This window comes from Branchiostoma floridae, chromosome 17 (assembly GCF_000003815.2).
Source record: "Branchiostoma floridae strain S238N-H82 chromosome 17, Bfl_VNyyK, whole genome shotgun sequence".
NCBI classification, from domain to species: Eukaryota; Metazoa; Chordata; class Leptocardii; order Amphioxiformes; family Branchiostomatidae; genus Branchiostoma; species Branchiostoma floridae.
The window spans coordinates 12,530,131-12,553,643 of record NC_049995.1 but is presented as its reverse complement, the minus strand read 5'-3'; the positions used below and the strand labels follow the sequence as shown (position 1 = coordinate 12,553,643).

The 23,513-nt window shown below is 39.5% G+C and overlaps 2 protein-coding genes across 3 annotated transcripts; one reads left to right on the top strand and one right to left on the bottom strand.

Annotated features, from left to right (window-relative positions):
* Positions 1-2,061: 2,061 nt before the first annotated feature.
* Positions 2,062-13,730, bottom strand: LOC118404563 (TAF5-like RNA polymerase II p300/CBP-associated factor-associated factor 65 kDa subunit 5L). Its single transcript, XM_035803727.1, has 17 exons — positions 13,567-13,730; positions 12,723-12,841; positions 12,274-12,312; positions 11,953-11,992; positions 11,735-11,813; positions 11,190-11,322; positions 9,086-9,149; positions 8,861-8,915; positions 8,222-8,438; positions 7,137-7,313; positions 6,634-6,740; positions 6,223-6,304; positions 5,690-5,801; positions 5,208-5,330; positions 4,899-4,953; positions 3,130-3,310; positions 2,062-2,467 (listed from the first exon to the last, which is right to left on the bottom strand). The coding sequence occupies exons 1-17, from the start codon at positions 13,633-13,635 to the stop codon at positions 2,341-2,343; spliced, it is 1,779 nt and encodes a 592-aa protein (XP_035659620.1). The 5' UTR covers positions 13,636-13,730; the 3' UTR covers positions 2,062-2,340.
* Positions 13,731-13,803: 73 nt separating this feature from the next.
* On the top strand, positions 13,804-22,529 carry LOC118404562 (cathepsin B-like). Of its 2 annotated transcripts, none has more exons than XM_035803725.1 (9): positions 13,804-13,929; positions 16,820-16,946; positions 17,774-17,887; positions 18,321-18,413; positions 19,458-19,573; positions 20,423-20,652; positions 21,019-21,135; positions 21,830-21,958; positions 22,430-22,529. In XM_035803725.1, exons 1-9 carry the CDS (start codon positions 13,868-13,870, stop codon positions 22,507-22,509), a joined length of 1,068 nt encoding a protein of 355 aa, XP_035659618.1. In that variant the 5' UTR covers positions 13,804-13,867; the 3' UTR covers positions 22,510-22,529. The 2 variants fall into 2 exon arrangements, with proteins under 2 accessions (XP_035659618.1, XP_035659619.1); XM_035803726.1 differs by lacking the exon at positions 19,458-19,573 and adding an exon at positions 18,935-19,050.
* The last annotated feature ends 984 nt before the right edge of the window (positions 22,530-23,513 follow it).

The following is a 23,513-nucleotide window of genomic DNA, read 5'->3' as shown; positions in this document are numbered from 1 at the left end:
GCATTCAGTTGACTTACATTTGCAGTGTTGTTCTTTTTGATTGGTCAATGTGATGAATGTTGGCATGTACCCTCGATAGTACAAATGGTCATGAGTGTGATTCTACTAAATGGATAATTCTATGGATGGAGTGAATTAAATGAATGTCAAGTGCCACAAAGCTTAGCTTGATTAAGTAGGGCTGTCTGGTTGCAATGTTTAGAATTAGTCTCATGTAATTAGACTAATTAGGGCTTTTGTGCAAATTGGTAGTTTTAGAAAGCTACAATGAGAGAGTAAGAGCTTTTGTATAGCAATAAGGGAAACTGACATGCAATTGTAGTCTTGGTGACTTGAAAAAGTGAACGGAGCTTTAACTAAACCTGATTCAGTGAAGCTAGAAGAAAACTTTGTTGCTTTAATTTAGTATTTGAATACTTGCAATAACCTGTGACATCAAATTTCCTTTTATTAATACTAATACATGTACATTTGTGTACTTTGGCATCGACGGTGTATTTAGGAAATTATTTGTACTTATTTTTATTGTTGCCAGCTAATACTACCTTACATAAAATCTGTTTTAACATTATTGTTATTATTGTGCCAATTCTTGCCATATGATACCCGGTAGTTGCATTTTAGAATACCGGCATTTACTTATTTAGAGATACTTTAACTTAACTAATATTTTTTTTACCATTTTTGTATCATTATGTTGCATGAATATAAAAAGAAATATTCACTATCGTAACCATCATTATAACCATTCTTTTTTGTTATTCCTCAGATGTGAATTTTGAATGATTGTATTGTCAATATTTCCTATTAACGAATATCAAGGTAGAATTCTGAAAAGAGATATTATCGCACTATTTCTTAGAGATGGAGAACTGCTCTGGATATTGTAGTGTTGTTATAGTTCATACACACGTATGTACATGTAAACCAAATAGTGGTGTTTGTATGTATGTGTATGTTTTCAGTGTCTTAGTGTTCACTACATTGGTGCGTCTTGTTAAAAACACGTTAACTGCAAAGTGTGGGAATACCCTGATAGTTGCAAGTATATAGTACATCTAAATGAGTTTTAACTCATTTAAAAATACATGAAAATAAAAGATATAGAATTTGCTGACATTTTGTCCCATTTGTCATTGTTTTCTTCTGGGACATGTATGGCAAAAAAGTTTTGTGGGAAAAGCTTAAGTTTAAGGGGTAAAATGCGCCCATCAAAAGCTCCCTTTAGTAAAGAGCAATGGTATTGCAACCAAATCAAACTTCTCTCCCTGCTATTAATATATAATATATACAATATGTGGATCAGGAATGACATCTATGAATTCCAAGAAGAAAAAACATGTAACACAAAAGATACTTCACTCAACAGTTGACTTTCAACATTGAAAGTTTTATTACAAATGTATCAAAAAATGGTATAAGTAAAGCATGGTATGTACAGTCAAGTATGTACAGTATAGTCTAAAGTCAATGTGTCAAAATGAAAAATGTACTGAGATCCAGGCCCAAGTTTAACATTCTGTCTGCAAAGGTAGCGTTAAATTTGTGTTCTTAATAGGGTTAGGTAGCAGGTACAAGGTAATACAATGTACATTGTTCAATGTTAATTTTCTGGTAGCAGAAAAATGTTTGAGGTGGTCTTGAGTTTGCCGTGGCACCACATACAAACTTACTGTAGTCACATACTGTTAGTAATGAAAAATGTTTGCAGTAGCTTTGATTTAATTCTGTATGTTACAGTACCAAAAAGACGATAAATACTTCCCAAGTGGCTCTCCACGGGAGACAAGTTTTGGCACTTCAACCCAAATCTTCCCCACTTTTGCCATTATATTAAATTGCACGTTGTGCTCCATTCTTGTTACGTTTCAAACAAAATTCAACAGAAGAGGATGTCATTTGTTTCCATTTATGTATCCAGTACAGAACTGTTAGGATGTGTCTAATGGCGTTTTTCACAAACTTGGCCCATCCCGGGGCAGCCGGGCACCACACCTGACATTGACTGGTGCACAGTTCTGCACCACAAGGCTATCTCAAGCTTTAAATTTTTTTCCATCCCACTCCTTGTTTGGGATCTCATCTTGTTAATTTGCAATAATGTTAAATCTGTCATTTCATCAATTTTGTGTCATAAAGACCAGGCTTTTAGCTAGGATTTTAATTTAGGGGGTCAACATTTCTAGGTGAGTTGCAGTAAGTGATACAGGCGAGACTATTGTAGGGCGTCCGGGGGCATCCACCTTCCATGAATCAAAATGACACAATGACGCATGCCTGGCTAAAAGCCTGCCAGGGACGGAAGGACGGGTCCTGGAGACAGTTCTGCTTCTGCAGGAGTTAAGTGGAGTCTCCCTTGGCTGTGCCTGCAGCTATCAGTAAATCCGAGGGGGCAAACTTCAGCATGTGCAGAGACGAGGTTTTGGTGGGGTAGCTGTGTAAGAGCTCTGGTGGTTGTCCATCAGATCTGGGGAACAAGGGTAGAAAAAAACTGTTTAGGGTAGATAGTTTTACGTGGTTAGCCTTAATTGTGTTACTTTACACTGTGTTTACAGTTGTCTCTCGCGGTACCTCTTGGGCTGGGGTTAATGAGCTGGCCACTACATGTAGGAGTGCAATTTAGTCATGCTAGATACATTGTATGCTGGGTTCAATTCCAGAGTTGGGCATCGTCATTTCGGATGGTGATGTGAAGCTGGCAGCATTGTGCATAACTCTATAGGGGAGCTGTGAATATGCATATGTGTGCCACATACTGTATTTGTACATGACAAAATGTAGTTCTAAGATCTACCATGACCTGTTGTCAAGAAACTACAACACCGCAGAATCAAACTGGCTGGTCACAGCAATACCATGTGTACTCTGGGAACCTACTACTAAAGGAAAAGGAGGTTGGAGAAGAACGAGAGTTAGCTACTTGAATAGACAAACTATGTAGTGATACAAGCCATCAAGACACTAAAGAGCTACAAAGGGCCATGGAGGACTAAGTGTAAGTACTGTGGAGGAGCCTTTGTCGAGTGGTGCGGGAGCACAAACTAAGTGAGCAATATATCCTCATCATCATCATACAAGCAATACATGCAAATGTATTTTTTTAAAGCTGCATTAATTTGCAAAACTCACTCTTTGTCTGGAATGTTTGGTCTCATGTCCCACACCCTGACGATGCTGTCCCCCCCTGCGGATGCCAACATGGTACCGTCCCGGCTGTAGCTGATGCTGTAGATACTGTCCGTGTGAGCACGCAGTTCCTTCAACATGTCGCCTGACGTTAGGTCCCACACACGAACACAGTTGTCTTCACCTAAATGAGAAAGGAACAATCAACATGTCGCCTGATGTCAGGTCCCACACACGGACACAGTTGTCTTCACCTAAACAATATAGGAAATTTGTAATGGTATTAAGTTTACCATCAACATGTCGCCTGACGTTAGGTCCCAGACACAAAACAATAGTCCTCACCTAAACAATATAGGAGATTTGTACATGTTGCCTGATGTTAGGTCCAACACAAGTACACAACTGTCTTCACGTAAACAATATAGAAAATTTGTCATGTCACATGATGTTAGGTCCCAGACACGGACACAGTTATCCTCACCTAGTAAACTGTATAGGAAGAGTACAGTCAAACCTGTCTATAGCGGTCACTCAAGGGACTGGTCAAAATTGGCCACTATAGAGAGGTGGCCACTATAGAGAATATGCTAATTAATTGACCACAAGCAATAAGTTACACATGGTTTTAGTACCCACTGATCTTTATTCACACAATACAGTACTGTACATTAAGAAAACAAAAGTTATAAAAAGTTTTAAATGTTCTACAGTTGATATTGTCTGAAGAGACCGGTATCGTCATATTTCTTTGATCTTTCGTCTTGTATCCTTTGATACTTCGCCGTCCGTGCGTTCCCGCTCGCGTTCACACGTCAGATTAGCCCATTATGCTAATGTGGTACTCACAAGAAAAGTCACATCATTTCAGACTTATCTCTTAATAAATGTAAGAATAAAATACACCATAGTCTGAAGTTCATATAATTTTGTCTTTGTAACAATTTATTTAGAAATTTTTGTGATGTAAATTAACCTAAGCGATAGTGTATTAGAACGTAACTTTAACACAATTTACCTCGGATTCCGTAATATTGGTGTCGTCTATTGACCTTATATGACCTCGTTTGTCAGCGGGTATGGGTAGCGCCAGTTTACGAAGTCAAAGTTTGTCTTGAAAATAAGTCAAAGAGGTTTTAAAACCGGCGTAGGGTGACGATACGGCCGCTGTATATGGCCGAACGCGTGCCTAAACATAGATCAGCTGTCCGCGTGGCCGCTATCGGCAGTGTTTTTTGTACCTGCGGGACCGGAAATCGTGTGGCCGCGGCCGCGTTGGACAGGTGGCCGCTAAGCCTATTTCTTAATCATTACGAATCCAAGGGACCGACAAAAAGTGGCCACTATGGGCAGGTAGCCGTTATGCAAAGGTGGCCGCTAATACAGGTTTGACTGTATACTGGTAAATTTAACCAACAACATGTAACCAGGACATTAGGTCCCACATTCGAACACAGTTGTCTTTCCCTAAACAATGTAGGAAGTCTATATTCATAAATTCAACCATCAACAAGTCACCTGACGTTAGGTCCCAGACACAAAGACAATACTGTCTTCACATAGAAATAATATAGGAAATTTGTACTGGTAAATTTAACCAATAACTTGTCACTCAACGTTTCATACACAAACACAATAATTATTGTATGTTCACAGGTTAATTATTTTACCCTTCAATAGATCATCCAAGGCTAGCTATAGGTTCCATACTTGTACATGCAAGCACTTTTGTACAATTGCAAGTTGACTGATTTAATACTTTCCCAGCTTACCTGCAGAGGCTAAGTGTTTTCCATCAGGAGAAAATGCCAGGGAAAATATGGTTCCCTGTAAGAGATAGAAAAGTAACAACATTGTCATTTAAGTAATAGTATAATGCACAGCAGGAAAGTACTGTGCATGTAATTGTGCATAAGATATATGATATAACATGACGTATTCCATATATGTTTTGATATGTTATAAACCGTGTTGTATTTCATTTATATCATGCCAACCTAGGGCAGCTTAACGTTAAAATTATTCACAATGTAGTGAAGAAAAGTGATCAAGCCTGGTATAAGAGGATGTAAGGAACTTACTTTGTGTCCATCTTTTCCATGGAAGATCCGGACAAACTTCCCGTCCTGGACACTCCAGAGCCGAACCGTGCGGTCAGACGAACCCGTGGCAATGTAGTTACAGTTGGGGTGAAATTTTACACACTGAAAAACAACATAAACGTTAAACTTTCGTGTTTACTTTATACTGGATAAGCAGTCAAGCATCAGGCCCTAAGGATATATGCAGGATATGAGGATATTTACACATTCACAAACATTACTAGGTTCTTCTTCACAAATACAAGTACAATATCTGGTTTAAACATACAAATATATCACAAGATCACAAAGGGTGTTTATACCAGCTACATAGATACAGATTATATTAAGACACCCCATGAGTTTTAGATAACATTGCCATCAAAGAACTTCGGAATGAATACATATAAAAAAATGGTGGAGGGTTAACTAATTGAATACACCATGAAGTTTACAGGTTTTATGTATGTATGCCAACTCACATCCACATCTTGGGAGTGTCCAGCAAATATCCTGAGAGGAAAGGTCCTGTCTAAAGCCCAGAGTCTCGCACTTCTGTCCTGGGAACAGCTCACGAAGTATGCACCCAACGGACTACGCACAACAGGGGAGAACATACTGTTAGTATCTTTACTACTATCATTGGGTACACTAACTACTCTCTCTTCACCGCCATGCAGGAGCTGAATTGTGAGGAGCTTACAATAGGCTGGGCTAAAAGTTACACCGGGAAGGACCCCTATTCTTTTTGATACAGTTGTAAGTGTGGTGGGTTCTTCAACGTACTGAAGGTATGGCTCTCCTCAAACATGGGGAAAATGCAGGATGCTTTAGATCATTTGTTTGGGGTGAAGGAGAATGAACAAAAAGGAAAAATATGAACTCATATCTCTTTTGGGTGGATTTGATGGACAGGTACAGTACAATGAATTAGAAATATGCAAAATTCTTCCTTTTTTTTCAAAAAAGAATGAATCAATCATTACATCTTGCACCATGTATGCTACTAACGAACCTGGTGTCAATGTCCCATACTGGATAGCTGTGCCCTTTGTATATTACATCGTTAGTGAAGGTTGACAGGTTCCACAGGCGGACTGAAACAGAAAACATTTTAACCGTCAGAAAACGTATAATTTGCTGACTTGTGGAACTTATTTACTGTAGTTATTGCCAGAGAACTATTCAAACTAACTGTTTGGCCTAACACCCCACACAGTACTGTTTTTACAGTACAAAACTCTGGTGTGTTAAATCATAGGCTTATATCTGTGATTCAAACTTGATGTTCGTTTCACATAACAGAAAGATTTTTTTCAAACTAACTGTAAGACTTACAATTTGTTCTTTAACTGTACAAACTGTGGTTTTACACCAAAAGGAAGGCACCCTGGTATTGCCTATGCGATAAAACCTTGAAACTAACCCGTAGTGTCCTCCGAGCTGGTGAGTAAGAAGGTGTTGTTGGGAAGGAAAGACGTGCCGTAGACGGGTCCACTGTGGCCCCGCATGTGTTTCACTTCCTGACCAACACTGGCACAGAGAAAAACAGATTGAGATCAGTTGTTGAGTAATAGTCTCCGTAGAAGTAGAACAATGAAAAAATACTAGGACATCCAGGGCATTCAGGAATAGTATGTACTGATACTTTAATGCAGAACATTCAAAGTTCAGTCATCTGTGAATTTCTTGTCCAAGTGTAGTAGGTAAATTTAGGACTACTTGAAATTAAGTTGAAACAAACGTCACGGACCAAAGATCTCTACTTTGAATCCATCCTCTGTTGGCCCTATACACTATCCTGTACAATTGTTAGTAAAGAAATGTACTAATAGTGACTTAAAGTTTATAACTGTAACAGTATGTCTGCATGCTGTCATTCAAATACATGTAAAACTTTTAATATTCTTACACATTTCACCTACATACCTGTCTTCTCTGACTTTGTCGTCCAGTACGTCTCCCGCCAGGTTAATTCTTGAGACGTCGACGGTGTGATGAGCTGCCTTAAGTTTCCGAGACAAGCCGCTCCAAACTTTCACTGTGGAGTCGTCAAACCCTCCACACACAAACCTGGAGTCGTCAGAGACTGCAGCTGTGTTTAACCTATGGTAGGAGAGAACAACCTCGAGTCAATGTACATGTACCACAGGAGTCTATACTTCAGTTTCCGAGACAAGCTGCTCCAAACTTTCACCGTGGAGTCATCAAATCCTCCACACACAAACCTGGAGTCATCAGAGACTGCAGCTGTGTTTAACCTATGGTAGGAGAGAACAACCTCGAGTCAATGTACATGTACCACAGGAGTCTATACTACAGTTTCCGAGACAAGCCGCTCCAGACTTTCACCGTGGAGTCATCAAATCCTCCGCACACAAACCTGGAGTCATCAGAGACTGCAGCTGTGTTTAACTTAAGGTAGGAGATAATACAACATGTCAACATAAGGGAAGACATACACTTCCTCAACCTACACAGTGTTAACCCAAATGATAAAAGACGCTGGCGAGCTGCCATCAAGCCCCCTCTTCTATGTCCAAGCACGTCTAACCCCCACAGGATGGGGAACAACTAAAGATAAACCGGATAGTGAGTGTGTGGTGTCAATGTACCACAGGAGTTCATATTAGACCCTATGTACAAAGTACATCAGTGTACCACAGGGGTCCATACTAGACCCTACAAAGCTGTTTTTCAACCTGTACAGACTAGTTATACATTAATTAACAAAAACATTGTAGTTGTTATTTTTTGCAACTTCTTGACACAAAAATGTATGTTGTCTTGAGGGTGTCAGTTATCTAAAAAAAAGTTCAAATCCAAACTAGATACTAGTAGGCCATAACATTAAATGGTCATTTTTAATTCAGTTGTAAACTTTTTTTTCAAAATCTCAAACCTTTCTTTTGCAACCTCTATGGACTACATACAGTATGATATACTGTACTCTAATTTACAAACCATGTTGTTGTTTTTCAACTTCTTGACACAAAGATGTCTGCCGGACTCACCCTTGGAATGTGTTGTGGAAGGTGTACAGACACACCGACGACAGATATGGCGTTCCCTCCCGTACCCGCCGTATACAATCCTGTAGCGACACCTGTGTCACGTCGCCGGGCTGAACCTTATTGTCGGGCGTGTGGGGTGGGGTTGCCATGGTAACCTCCTGCGCCCCGCCCTTCTTGTCGCTGTACAAGTCAAGGTCACCATTTTGTGTTGGCTTCACTGAAAAAAAGGTTTATACCATCATGTACACTTCACATTTAGTGGGTGTTTAGGACAATCTTGAGAACATTTTTATTTTCATTAGCAGCATTATGGTATCCAGTAGAAAGTTGACATTAGTCATACTAATCATAGTCACAATAGAGATAGAAAAGAGTTCTACATTTACTTCCTTCATGGCAGGGTATTGTCACATCTACATGTAGCAAAAAAAGTCTAGTAATCCTGACACTTATAGATAGAAGAGCCCCCTTTCAACTTACAGCAAAACTGCAGCCTCCAGATACATGACTGTACAATCATCAATTTACAGCACAGCAAGATATGATGCTGATCTACTTGAAACTAGCCATACTAAAGTTACAATGAGAGGGAAGTCAAACATCTTTTAGACCCTACCAATCAAAAAACCTGAACCTTACCATTCACATGTAAGTATGTGTTGAACAATCTCAGTAAAATGAGGTTGTCATCACTCTGTAAAAATAAACAAATACATAAATTTGTTGTAGGTTATAGGCTACATGTAGATCAAGACAATATTGTTAACACCAAACACATGACTAACAAAAAATTGTACATGTATAAGCATGCAGTAGTTACAATGTCATGTTACAGTGTTATTACTTGACTTCAGCATAACCTACCTGTAGGTACCTCAGCAGATATTGGAAGGCTTTGTCTGACAGACTTATGGCATACTTGGTCTCTCTGGAAATGAAATTCAACAAAATGTCATGTAATGAAACATTTGCAGAAACCATACAACAGTTAAACAATCCTGGATACTGATTTAGAAGTTGATTCCTTTTTGCTTTGTCCATATATTCATCACAAGAAACTCTTTATATATAGCTAGGCCAACTTTGGGTTCTGAAGGCCTCCACCTTGAATTTAGTATTTACACGTGATTTATGGACCACTGCAATGGGCAAGTGGGCAGCATGTTCGCCTTGCAGTCGGTTGGTCATGAGTTCGATCCCCGGGCGAGTCATACCAAAGACTTTAAAAATGATACTTTTCCTGCTTAGCACTCATCAGGGTAGGTAAGTTGAACATACACCACTACCAGTGGACTAGCCCCCTGCTGTAGTGATTGCAGAGAGTTGTGTGGCCCACGGCTACTGAAATAGAGATGGATGACTCTTGATGCACCATTTGGTGACCACTTACCTAAAGGCCTTGACCTTGGGTTTAGTGAAGAAGACTCACCTAAAGGCCTTGACCTTGGGTTTAGTGAAGGGGACTCGCCTAAAGGCTTTGACCTTGGGTTTAGTGAAGAGGACTTACCTGAAGGCTTTGACCTTGGATTTAGTGAAGAAGACTTACCTAAATGCCTTGACCTTGGGTTTAGTGAAGGGGACTCGCCTAAAGGCTTTGACCTTGGGTTTAGTGAAGATGACTCACCTATAGGCTTTGACCTTGGGTTTAGTGAAGAGGACTTACCTGAAGGCTTTAACCTTGGGTTTAGTGAAGGGGACTCGCCTAAAGGCTTTGACCTTGGGTTTAGTGAAGATGACTCACCTATAGGCTTTAACCTTGGGTTTAGTGAAGAGGTCCTGTTTACACATGACTCCTAACACCTAACCTTGAATATGCTGCAACAGTATGGGATCCGTATACAAAGAAAGACAAAGATAACCTTGAAAGGGTACAGAACCAAGCTGCCAGATTCTGTACAAACAACTATAACAGGGATGCTAGTGTTACCAAAATGAAAACAGATCTGCAGTGGACATCACTTGAAGACAGAAGGAAAAGGTCTAGACTTTGCATGATGTACAAAATGACCAATAAACTGGTGGACGTACCAACTGATAAGTATCTAATACCAGCTCAAAAACGAACATCAAGAAACAGCCATGACTTCAAATACAAGAGTTACCAGCCTAGGATTGATGTGTTCAAAAATTCGTATTTTCCCAGAACTATCGTAGAGTGGAATTTGTTATCACCAAGTACAGTAGGGGCATCTTCTCTGAATAGCTTCAAAGAACGCTTGCAGATAGATGTGCAAAAGTTAGGTGTGACGGATCGTTCGGTGTAATATAACAAGCTGCTGCCGCGCCGCGTGCCTGCGAAGCTGGTGTGTTACGCCGAACGGCAGTTATACCGGCTATATAGATACAGATACAGATACAGACTCACCTAAAGGCTTTGACCTTGGGTTTAGTGAAGAGACTCACCTAAAGGCTTTGACCTTGGGTTTAGTGAAGAGACTCACCTAAAGGCTTTGACCTTGGGTTTAGTGAAGAGGACTCACCTAAAGGCTTTGACCTTGGGTTTAGTGAAGAGGACTCACCTAAAGGCTTTGACCTTGGGTTTAGTGAAGAGACTCACCTAAAGGCTTTGACCTTGGGTTTAGTGAAGAGGACTCACCTAAAGGCTTTGACCTTGGGTTTAGTGAAGGGGACTCACCTAAAGGCTTTGACCTTGGGTTTAGTGAAGAGGTCCTGTTTACACATGACTCACCTAAAGGCTTTGACCTTGGGTTTAGTGAAGGGGACTCACCTAAAGGCTTTGACCTTGGGTTTAGTGAAGAGGTCCTGTTTACACATGACTCACCTAAAGGCTTTGACCTTGGGTTTAGTGAAGGGGACTCACCTAAAGGCTTTGACCTTGGGTTTACTGAAGAGGTCCTGTTTACACATGACTCACCTAAAGGCTTTGACCTTGGGTTTAGTGAAGGGGACTCACCTAAAGGCTTTGACCTTGGGTTTAGTGAAGAGGTCCTGTTTACACATGACTCACCTAAAGGCTTTGACCTTGGGTTTAGTGAAGAGGTCCTGTTTACACATGACCCCTGCCAGCTCCTCGATCAGCTCGTACCACTCCATGTTGTCTACCAGGAAGTTACCATGGTGACGGGTGAAGAACGCCTCAGCTGGAAACAAAACAAAATCATTTCATATAGATAATTTTTTTATTGATTTTTCAAGAAAGGGAACATATACAGCACATGCAGAAAGGTTGGCATATCAATGTTTCTTGCACAAGTCACTAGTAAAGAATGAAATTGGCTATTTTGAAATTTGTCCCAAAGTCTTCTTCTTTAGTCATTCATTGCTTGTACATGTACATTGATTTCTGGTACAAGTGTTAATTCAAGGGAGTTGGCAAACTACTAAGAATGTTTTTCATTAGAATTTTTTTTTCCAACAGCATTTTTCTTAAAGTAATATCACTCTTCTTGACGGAAGGAAAAACTCTAACATGACAGGGAAAATAATATTGCCAACAGATCAGTTTTCAGCTATGTGTCTTAATCATATATTTGGTGCAAATGTTCAACTCACCAGCATCCCTGTGTCCGTTGCAGACCAAATCCAAGTGTAGGTGTACAAACATGGGATACAGCAGGACTGTCAACTCTGACTGGGGGAAACATAGCATAAGAATTGGTTAGGACTCAAATTACTAGATTATGCACATACTTGTGCAGGTACAGGTAAAACTCGTCACATGCATTTGTGAATGGATATAAACTAAGGCACAAAAGATATGTCATATTTACCTGGTGAGCTTGTGGAGCATCATCTATGAGTACTTTGAGTCTGAAATAGTGGACAGTTTGGGTAAATGTAGACATTTAATAACACTTGAAAAAAAAAAGAACTATTTTTTGCAGAAGGCAAGTTCATTTTTGCACAAACTAAAACTTATCTGTCTTGACTTACTCCACTGAGTCTACATTAAAATTTCATATCCTTACAAATTTAAATGTTTCTAGGTTTAGGATCAGTCTGCCTATAGATCTTGAACAAGTTCAACAACTCAATGAAACAATGTAAATTCCAAAGTTTGGGATGAGAGAACTTTGTGCTTAAGTTCTTACCCGCTATACTGGTCTTCATATAGTGTCGGGTCAGGATCGCTGAAAAATGTGTATAATGTGAAAATTTTAGATAATCATTGAGTATATGCAATGCAGATTACGCATTACTAGTACATGGTAAAGGAAATAATGAAGTAGATGTGTAAACCTAGAACCTCAAGTTAATGCCCATACGTAAAGAAAGACATTACTGGTATAGCATGCCAACATATACCCCTTAACAAAATATACCCAGTACATTCTTTTCTCACTCACTGACTCACTCATTCACTAGTCTGTGTAACACAAACTCTGCTGTCCAGGGCTGTAACTAGCTAGGAGGCCGGCGAATGTTGGGCGGGCTGCTATAAGCGAGATTCAATCAGGCTACTCACTCACTATCCATTCTTTTCTGAGGTATAGTTTTGTGTGTTACACCTGAGGTTAAAACAACACAGCTATATACCCACCAGCTGCTGAATGTGAATGAGGTGCTGACTCCAGACTCGGACATGACCGCGCCCTGCACCGCCATCTCCGACACCGTCTGACTCAACTTCTGCTCCTTCTTAAAGGTCGTGTCACTGTCCTGGTCAAGGATAAAAGGTCAAGGGTGAAAGGTGGCACATAACATTGGGTATAGGTAGTTTTGCCTTTGTTGTCAGGACTCAAATGTGTGTTAAGATTATATACTGTACATTTGTTTTATTGTATTGTTTTGCATACCTGGTAAACCGCCTCATGGCATAACACACCAGGTTTGTAGTAAACAGTACAAGCTGCATATCTTGACAGAATTAATTGATTCACGCACACTAGAAAGAGTGCCTACTCTTTTTGTTAAGTGTGGTGGATTCTTTAAGGTGCTCGAGGTGATTCTCCTCAAACACGGGACCTGCACTTAACGTCCTATCTGAGTGATGATCCTAACCGAAGCTAAGTACAAATGTACTCCTTTTCACCAGAGTATTATGTGCCTTTCCAAGGGGCATAATGTCTGAGCATACCAGGTGACTTCAACCCTGAACCTCTGGGCTTTGAGCCATGCAAAGCACCTTACCGTTATGCTACGCAACGTCAGTTGATATAAAGTTTGCATTTCTAATGTTACCGCTGTTTGAACATATCTACGTCTACTAAATATAGCGTAAAGGACGTTCATGTACAGTGGCTTTTTTTCCAAACAAAATTATATATTTCAGCGCCCCCCTCCCTCTTTCTTAGTTTACCAATTTTACTCCGTTTTACCGCTCTTTTGTGTCATATTTTCACACAGTTTGCCTCTTTAGGAGTTAGAAAAGGTCATAGACTTACCGAATATTGTCTTTTCTTTAAATACTGCAGCACAGCGGACTGGATATCCTCGCTTTTTACACGTTTCATGTTTTTTTCTCCGTCCCTCTGCGAAAGTGGGGTCAGGTCAAAGTTTAAAGGTGAACTCTTTTTAATCTTTCTTTTTTTGTACAGTGAAGATTCAACATATAACTTCATACTTGACTGATCTACTCTAAATATCGATTTAAATGTATGAATTTCTGCAAATTAAAATTGTAACCTTAGAATCGCTAACTAAGGTTGATTAATAGGGGTCAACTAGGGTCAGCTGAAGCATCACATGACTTCCGGGTGTGGGCATCACATGATTCCTCCTTCCTTGCTGCAACGCGTTGGAAACAGGTGCGTTTTTCGGTAGCTCTTGAGATTTTGGCATTGAAATTTGGATTTTTAAGGGTTGAGAGATTATTCTAGGCTGGGGATGTGTCGTTTAGACCTCTCACTAGCGAGAGATAGACAAACACTTGACTGACATGTAAGATGCCGACGAAGGTTTTGTGTGCAAGTTGCACACGTTTACAGTACACTGCATGTCTTCAGCATGTTTTTATCGCATAATCATAATGCATAAATCTAATTTTGTGGTGGAGTGGTTTGAGAGAAGTTTAAGGGAATTTAGGAAGTGAATGCAGCAGGCTAGCGTAGAGGAGAGAGTCTGATTTGAACTGTACATGTAGATGCCAAAATAAATTCCCTCCAGGCACGATGACTCAAAGTCACGAGTTTTAGTCCCATCTATGAGTTCAAGGATGACATCATATTTGCCACCTCTTAGATCGGTTACCTAGATTGTTGTTTAAATCAGCTAAGTATAACACCTTGAAAGAAGTACTACTACTTTTGTACCTCACAAAAGATTGTGTTTTTTTGCAAGAACATTTGCATGATAATATCTAGTGGTCTTTCAAGTTTTTGTTGTTTGTGAATCACAGCCATACCGTGTGTTCTAAGAGAACAATAGGAAAGACCTTTTTGTATATGTCCTCAGGTGGTATAACGTTACCTTTGTGTAAATATAAAGTTTACTGAGCCAGAGCACAAGGTCCTCACGTGGTGCAGGTTGCACGTATACACCACAACATGTCTTAGTGACTAATTATTAGTACATTTCTTAAACTACGTGGGCTGTTTTAGATTTCTTAAGGGTATTTAGGGGAACGGTAGCAAACCTCAGATCAGTTTGGTATCTCAGGCAGGGTAGTTTTTTTTGCAGTTTGTGAATCATAGCTGTACAGTGTGTTCTAAGAGAACAGTAGGAAAAACCTTTTCGTATCAGATGGTCTTTAGGTGACGTACAATGTACTTCTGGGTAAATATAAAGTTTACTGAGCCAGAGCACAAGGGCCTCACGTGGTGTGGGTTCTATATTTAATCAGGCCTGATTAGGGCCTACCTTTACGACAGGGGCCAAAGTTCAAGAAACTGAACTATGCCAAGCAAGGACGTTATATATAACGTCCTTGTGCCAAGTCATTGTATTTTCAGTTTTTTTAGGTGACTTAATACGACTTGATAAGCCAGTAGCGGGTTTATATGATTAGCTCACAGTGTTTGAAGTTTGTGGTTAAAATAATTCATAAGGAAAGTCTCAGTACTTTGCAATGGAAATGCAAATTATAAGTTGTGCTACTGTTAGAAGATGTCACCACAAAAAGTTTGAAAACCATGCTGAACCATGGCTAGCATTTCAAGATTGACTGACTTTTTGCTGTCTTCAATATGCAGAAAATTCTTAAAGATTACAATTTAAATGCAAAAAGTTGACAAAAAAATTAAGTTTAACTTTCAGAAATGCCAAGCTTGGTATACATTGCCAACTTACAAATAGCAAATTGTAGTACTGACAATGGCTTCTGTATTTACAAAAATTTTCTGCTGATAATTTGCAAGTAGTTTTGACCCTTGGCATGTAAGTACTGACTAATAGATATGTCAGTTCTAGATGTTTACTTCGAATAACATACCACCATTAATGCATGTCAGTCACTTGCTATTTTAATAACATTATTAGCTGATAAGGTTATCACAGCAATTAGTTGCTTAATGGATTTATTACAGCTCTGAATGAGTTTATTAGCCGCACCTTTTCAGTATTGATCTCTTGCGTCTTGGTGATCAGAATTATACGAAGATGCCTTAAATTTGAAGTTAAGATCAATGAGTTTGTTATTAAGGGCAAGGCTGTTCAAAATGTCGGACGACACGGGAGCCCCTAATCTAAGTCTGTTCAAAATGACGCCATTGTTCCAGGGACAGAGTACAAAGTACGTACTGTCCAAATTCCCCAAAAAGACCACTCAGGAAACTGATAAATTGTAAGCTATGTGGACCCTTACAAAATAGACAGGATCCTTTATTAGTTAATTTGAACTAAATCATGGTTTCCAGTTAAATCCCTAAAAAAAATAGCGTTGATACTAGTAAGTATTTTGTCTTTTCTGTATTTTGTTCTTACTTATCTCTCAATGTACACATTTGCCTGTACCATGTACCAGTAAACTGTTCAAATCACCTGAGGGACATCTAACAATCCAGAATTGCCAAGTCAATTTTCATTAAACAAATCTCATTAAAAAGTTTTGTCACGTATAAGATAGAATGTTGAAGTTCAGCCAGGTGTTGCAGATAATTACACGTCATGATAATTTATGACTAGGCTATTGTGAACATCATGTGACAGTCACAAGGTTTAGGCAGGTGACAGGACGTAACGATGACTCAGTCAGTTCTTTGTTTTCAATACTGCTGCAAAGGTCTGCTTTTTTCGATATAGGAGTCAGAGTTCTTTTACACACCCAATTTGTACTCACTTTTGCTTATGTTTTGATGTTTCTGCTGTCAGTACCCGTGTGCATGTACCTAAGGTTATTTTTATACCAAATGAATCAGTACTATCACACCAATTGCCAGGGCCAGTTGTATTTGGGGATTTTCTTTCTGGAAAATGCTGATTAAAAAAACGAGCTTTTTCAAAGGCAACCAGTGAACCTCTGATTCTTAAACAAAATGATTGCTTTTTTACAGTATTAACTAAATGCTGCTGTCACTACATGTACCTAAAACCTTAAATGTATTGCTTACCAATATTAATTGAATGCTACGGTCAGTCATTTGTCATTATACAAAATGCTAACTATATAAGTATTAGTCATACAACTAGCTTAATAGCAACCAGTGAACTTATGACTCTTAAACTTAATCACTTCCTTTCTTCCTCTGTTTCCTGTAATAGATCCATCATGCTGGCCTGGGTTGTCTTGTCCGTGCTCGCGGCGGTCTCCGCTAAGGAGTTCCCCATCCACCAACCGCTGACACAGGAGATCATCGACTATGTCAACTCCATCGACACCACGTGGAAGGTAAATTCAGGAGTTTCACATTGAGTAGACATTCAATGTGACAAATTAGTTTTATTTCTAAGAAGCCAAGTTCATTCTTCCAGGGGTCAAAATCACAACTATCACTATCAGACTGTATGGCTGTAGAAGTTGGTATCAAAACCTTTTACTGCTGAGTATCTTTGCCCTCACTCTCTCAGAATAAACATAAAGCTGCAAACAGCCCTGGTCTATTATGACATACGATGCACGTTTATCTGGCTCTATTGGCAGGGCTCGAAATACTGGGTGCATGTGCACCCAGGTGCACCCAAAATTGGAACTGTGCACCCAATTTTTTTCAGTGGGTGCACAGGGTGCACCCAAATATTTTCTTAGGTTTATGTATGTAAAGATATCAAGTATACTAGTATACATCATATTCGTGACATCTAAGTGTTAGAAAGATAATAAAAATGTCTGTCATGGTAGTCTTGTTTAAGAATTTGATAGCTTGTATCTAAGTTTTGTTATTTTTTTCTGACATTCTACTCAAATATAAGTGGTGCACCAAAAATTTTTTGGTGCACCCAATTTTTTATGCTGGGTGCACCAGTGCACCTAATCCCAAAAATGAATTTCGAGCCCTGATTGGGCTTGTCGGACAGTACAACATACCTTTCAAAATACAATATTCTACCTTTACAACTGGATAAAAACAGACTGAACTGATTTACTTCCGGACATTTCGAGTGACGTCCATCACTCTTCTTCAGCAGCTCTAGTGTAATTGCATGAATTTGTTTGCCTAAATCAGTAAATGTCTAACCTTCATAAATGTAAATACAACATACCATTTTGTTTTCTAGGCAGGGTGGAACTTCCAGGGAGCGACAGTGTCCTACGTGAAGGGCCTGTGTGGTGTGATCAGGGATCCAAACAACCACAAACTCCCTCTCAAGCTGCACGAACTCAACGCTCAGGTCAGAACATGGGCCCTTTTGGTGAAAATTAACCTTTCACAATCACCCCTTTTGTCCACACAGAATTTTGGAAAAGATTTGTAAATGAATTGCATACTAAATAATATTTTTGTAATAGTCATCATTAACAATATTATCTGTACATGCAATGATTAATATCAGTATAAAAGTAAATGATTTTTTTGGTTAAGTTGTGCTTATATTGACAGTGAACTTGCATAAGAAAGAACTTTTGATTTAACTCAATTAACAAGTTTGTATAGTAGTTGATTGGTTTGGTTTAGATAATATTATCATAGTTGGATGATGAATACGACGCTAGTATTGTTACGCTGAAGGGCGGTTATACCGGCTACACTTATCATACGGATCAACATTTCTTGTTGGGAACAAGCTTAGATAGAGAATGATTTTGTACTGTTGTTGTCCCCAGGACATCCCTGACACGTTTGACTCCAGGACCCAGTGGGCCAACTGCCCCACCATCAAGGAGGTCCGCGACCAGGGCTCCTGTGGCTCCTGCTGGGTAAATGTTTACATGAGTTACACTACCAGTGTTCTAGTCAGCCTGGATTTTTCTGTGTCCTATTGGCATGTTACCACAATCCTAGGGGGCTTTGGGTGCATGCACCCTGGGAAAATTGTAAAATCTAAACCCTCTGAAGTGCTACATGTATTTCCTGTATTTTGAGGGGCAAATTTTGCTGGTAGACTTAGCTTAGTGTCAGTGAGTCTTATTATGATGCTTTTCAGCTTGCCATCCTGCATTTCAAAAAATCATTTCTTTGAATTAATAAATCAAACAAACATTAATATCAATCAGAGTAATTAAACCGCTACCAGTAATTATACCCAGAATTTCAGATTTTTGTCTTTAATTTCTTCAAAGATTGTTTCAACATAAGGATTTTCATCTGCCAGGATAATATGTTTAACTTTACAACCAATGATCACAACAATTAACCAATCAATGAAATCAATTTGCCTCTACCCCCCCCCTCTGCTCTACCCCCCTACCCCCCATTCTCTGCAAATCTACCATGCCAGGCTGAAGCTGCAGCTGAAGCCATGAGCGATCGTACCTGCGTCGCCTCGAACGGAAAAGTCCAAGTCCACCTCTCGTCCGAAAATCTCATGGCATGTTGCGAAACGTGCGGAATGGGGTAAGTCTAATGATTGTGCCAGAAACAAAACAGGTTTTGCTATGCAACAAACCAGGGTTGGACATGTCCGATTGTCCCAGGCAAGTGAAAGAGCTGATCAGGCAAGTGCATGTCCTACATCACTTGCCTGATCGGGCAAGTAAGATTATTCCCTGAGTGAGACTTTGATACTTTTATAGTCATGGCATCAAGCATTGACCAGCACAGAAAACAGAGCCAATGATAAAAGAAATCCATTGCTGGAAGTGAAAATACATAGAAAAATGTCATTTGAATTTCGGTTCAGGCAAGTAATTTTTTTGTACTTGCCCGATAAGACAATTGGATTTTAGAAAACTAGTCCAACCCTGCGAACCTGTACAATAGTGTACATGTTTATGACGTGGTGTGACAACTCGTTTTCTCAGGCTCTTGCTGCCGTTGAGGCAATGAGCGACCGTATCTGTGTCGCGTCGAAGGGAATGACAATGGCACACATCTCCGCTGAAGACCTGAACTCTTGCTGCAAGAGCTGTGGTAACGGGTAAGCCACCAAGCAAAAAAAAACCGACAAAAATCAAAATTATATATACCTGATCACACTGAACTTCAAATTGCAGAAAATGTCAAAAATCAAAAATGAACTTAACACTGATCTTTGAATGGAATTGAATTTCAAGTGAAAACACTGATCTTTAAATGGAATTGAATTTTTATTCTGCAAATTGCAAGGGTATGACCATTCTTTATGGTTTCAAAATTACTGGTGTTGCCCCTCTTGAGGTGATCGAATCATTTGGACTTGTATCATATGCTTGGGATGGTGTAGACTCTGTACTGATTGCAAGACATCATGCAGCACTATTGAAAATAAAGTACATTGTATATGTATATGTGGATGGAGAAATCCAGCTTGATTTCTCTTCTGCTGATTCTCACAGAATTGGAAATTAAATGCTTTAGATAGTACAATATCATACTTTATGATTCAATAATATTCTGAATGTATAAAATCATAGTTGATGTTATTACATTAGGCTGTATCGTCGTGTCTCACATAATTGCTTCTAGATCATGCAATTGATCACAATCTATTTTCAGATTGTTGCTGCTGAAGGTATTGATAGGTAAAAAATGTGACATTGAATGGTAAAAATGTGATATTGAAAGGCCCAAAATCCACCCTTAAAAATGGCCACTTAAAACAGTAAGGTTTGACTGTATTTACCAGGTGCCATTGTGGCTTTCCAGCATAATATCACTTACCTGGCTGAAATTCCAGCAGCCCTGTTCAACACTTCCTCCCTGGCTGTTTAGTTTCTCCATGGTTTTGTCTTTTACCAATACAGATAAACTTTCATGCTAAGGTATGACTGTACGTTGTATTTACCAGGTGCCATGGTGGCTTCCCTGAGGCAGCCTGGGAGTACTGGAAGCAGGACGGCCTGGTCACAGGTGGACCCTACGGCTCCATGCAGGGCTGCCAGCCCTACGAGATCGCCCCCTGTGAGCACCACATCAACGGCTCCCGCCCCGCCTGCGGCAAGATCGAGCCCACCCCCAGGTGCAAGAAGACGTGCGAATCCGGGTACAACGTCACCTTCAATAAGGACAAGCACTATGGTTTGTAACTGAAATAATAACTGGTTTCAAATTGTATTGTAGTGCTAAGTTTTAACGGGACTTTACAATACTGTTGATTTATTTCTTTTCACAGGGACTCTATATAGACTTTTTAAGTGATCAGATGATTAGAGAGAGGAATTTTTTTGCAGTATTTAAGATTAGGTAACTCCAGACATTTTTTTTTGCTGCAGTGTGTTCACTGTGAAAACCCAGAGTGTCTTCAAACATAATCGTCCTAATCTTACATTGAATTAAGTCCATGCTTTTCCCTACATACAAACCACTGTGTGCAATGAATCAGGGTTAAGGAGAATTAATGAAAAAGCATACTAAAAATGTTTGTTGCTGTGTTCTCCCCACTAGCCAAGTCTGCCTACTCCGTCAGCTCCAAGGTTCAGCAGATCCAGATGGAGATCATGACTAACGGACCTGTTGAGGCTGCCTTCACCGTGTACGCTGACTTCCCTCACTACAAGTCTGGTATGTTCTCACAACTTGTTGTTTAGCAAATTACAAATGGAAATGGTTCAGTGTTCTAGCCAGTTGATTTTTTCTGTCCCCTAGATTTTGAATTGAAATCCTGTCGAAGGCACAACATTCCTTGTGTGGTTCGGAGGCATGCTCCTTGGGAAATGTTTGAAATCTAGACCCTCTGAAATTCTTTATTTTGACAAGCATATTTTGCTGGCCATTGTAGAGTTAGCTTGGTTTTAAATTCCAATTTTTGTCTGTCACAGAGGATGGAATGGGCAAAATTTTTGTCTGTTCCCAGCAGCAAAATTCTGTCAAAGAATGGAAGGACATATGCTGGCTAGAACCCCCAGTTACTGGCTTAGTTACTGGCTTGATCTTGTGCTGATATATTACTAAGTTAGAGTCAGACTCAGAGGCTCCCGCATCGTGCGATGCATGAGACAATTTATTCACAGTATGAAGTCTGCGATGACTGTTATCATTGACTGGTTTGTTTACAATATCAGGTACTGACCTATAGTTAGTATTGACCAATCAGAATGAAGGTCACATATAAGTGCTATACAATTGACTGTCCTGATAGGCTGATTTATCTCCATGTCTGGAGTTTACCTTCTGTTGGCCAATCAGAATTTGCAACACATGTGGCATGTGATGTCAGGTCTGTGTTAACTGCTCCCATTGGCTGATTCTCCTGCAGGTGTGTACCAGCATGAGTCTGGCGCTGAGCTCGGCGGCCACGCCGTGAAGATGATCGGATGGGGAATGGAGGGCAGCACTCCCTATTGGCTGATCGCCAACAGCTGGAACAGCGACTGGGGCGATATGGGTAAGAAACATGGCTGCATAAATTATGCAAATGAGGTTTAGGTACCTGTTACTGATACAGTGGAAGCGATTTGATTGCACACCCAAAATAGTGAAAGACATTTATAGACTTTTGATGTGTAATTTGTAAATGTTACTAAACTTAGAATAAATTTTATCTGTGTAACAGTGTATGTGCATATATGTACATTTTTTTAGAAGTGTAGTACGAAACCTGGAAGATAAGCTCACTTGGGGACACATTCAAACAGTCCTGTCCATTTTAGTTAAGACCCTGTCCCAAGCAACTAACCATCTTACCCAACCAGCGACTAGTTTTTTGGAGTCTCAAAGGGGCATTTACCCTCCACTCAACAACCGAAATTGATTGCTCAGTTCATTTAGGGTTGCTTAGGTCCAGCCTAGATGCTGCAGGTTTGACTGTACTTCTACTATTGCACCAGTTTACTTAAGAATCATTTCCTTTCTTCAGGCTTCTTCAAGATCCTGAGGGGCCAGGACGAGTGCGGTATCGAGAGGGACATCGTCGCCGGAGAGCCTCGCATGGACTAGACTCCGCCACGCAGCACCCACAATTCAAACCATATCATTGGTCATTTAGTGATAATTCCATAGTACCTGCCTACATTTCTTACATGTACTTGTAATGTTTGATCACTTTTCTACCAGCCACTAGGTCTTATTGGGAAGAATAATTGCTGCTTATAAAGAATTCAGAATTCAGAGAATCGGAAGAAACTTTAAAGAATTTAAAAAGAATAGGAAATGTGTCTAAAAGTTTGTAGGGTGTCAAAGAATGTAAGGAATTTATCAGGATGATTTATGAAAGGATTTTGTAAATTTTATATACGTCAATGATAGAATAACGTAAAATAGCTCTCTTCACATACTCATACAATGTGGGAAAATATGTTCAATAGAATATATTAGATAATGGATTTCTTGATCTTTTCTGGTAGCTGTTCAGTGTGGTAGCATGATTGTATTCTTATACACATGTCAAAAGGGAATATACCTGGTACATATTCTTTAAAGTTACAGCTCTTACTCTAAAGTTGTTCTTAATTTTGATGGCAAATTGAAGACTTAAGCGCAGGACGTTAAGTGGAAACTTTCAACTCTTTTCTCTCTGAACTTTCTGATAAGCTTTTTGCAATGAGGACACGTAAATTTTCTTCCAATGAACTGGAATAAAAAGCCTTGATCCAAATGTTGTTTCTTGATATATTTAGCTGTTGTGTGTATATAATCTAGCTGTATTCTATGTAGAGATGAATATGCATAATATATATGATTGTAGACACTCCTTTAATTAGATTTTCATCTGTATGTCATCCTACCCATTTCACTATTGACCCGTCTTGCTTATAAAAATGATTTTATTAAGTAGAAGTATAACTAAAAAGACTACAAAACACACAAAGCATATGAAGTTCCATTTGTTCTATTTAATCTATTCCATCACAAATTTGACTGGGTTTAAGTTTAAGTCAAAGCCTCTTTTGGTATACAGCTGACATGACATCGACACAGAGGTTTCCGCAGCCCCTGTAGCC

Excerpts from the sequence above, each read along its gene's own strand:
- LOC118404562 (XM_035803725.1), top strand. The coding sequence starts at position 13,868 with ATGACTTCCGGGTGTGGGCATCACATGATTCCTCCTTCCTTGCTGCAA. Across the intron at positions 18,414-19,457 it reads GCTCCTGTGGCTCCTGCTGG|GCTCTTGCTGCCGTTGAGGC; the intron begins GTAAATGTTTAC and ends TCGTTTTCTCAG. Across the intron at positions 21,136-21,829 it reads CTTCCCTCACTACAAGTCTG|GTGTGTACCAGCATGAGTCT; the intron begins GTATGTTCTCAC and ends ATTCTCCTGCAG.
- LOC118404563 (XM_035803727.1), bottom strand. The coding sequence starts at position 13,635 with ATGAAACGTGTAAAAAGCGAGGATATCCAGTCCGCTGTGCTGCAGTAT. Across the intron at positions 12,842-13,566 it reads TAAAGAAAAGACAATATTCG|GACAGTGACACGACCTTTAA; the intron begins GTAAGTCTATGA and ends ATCCTTGACCAG. Across the intron at positions 11,993-12,273 it reads TATGAAGACCAGTATAGCGG|ACTCAAAGTACTCATAGATG; the intron begins GTAAGAACTTAA and ends CCACTATTTCAG.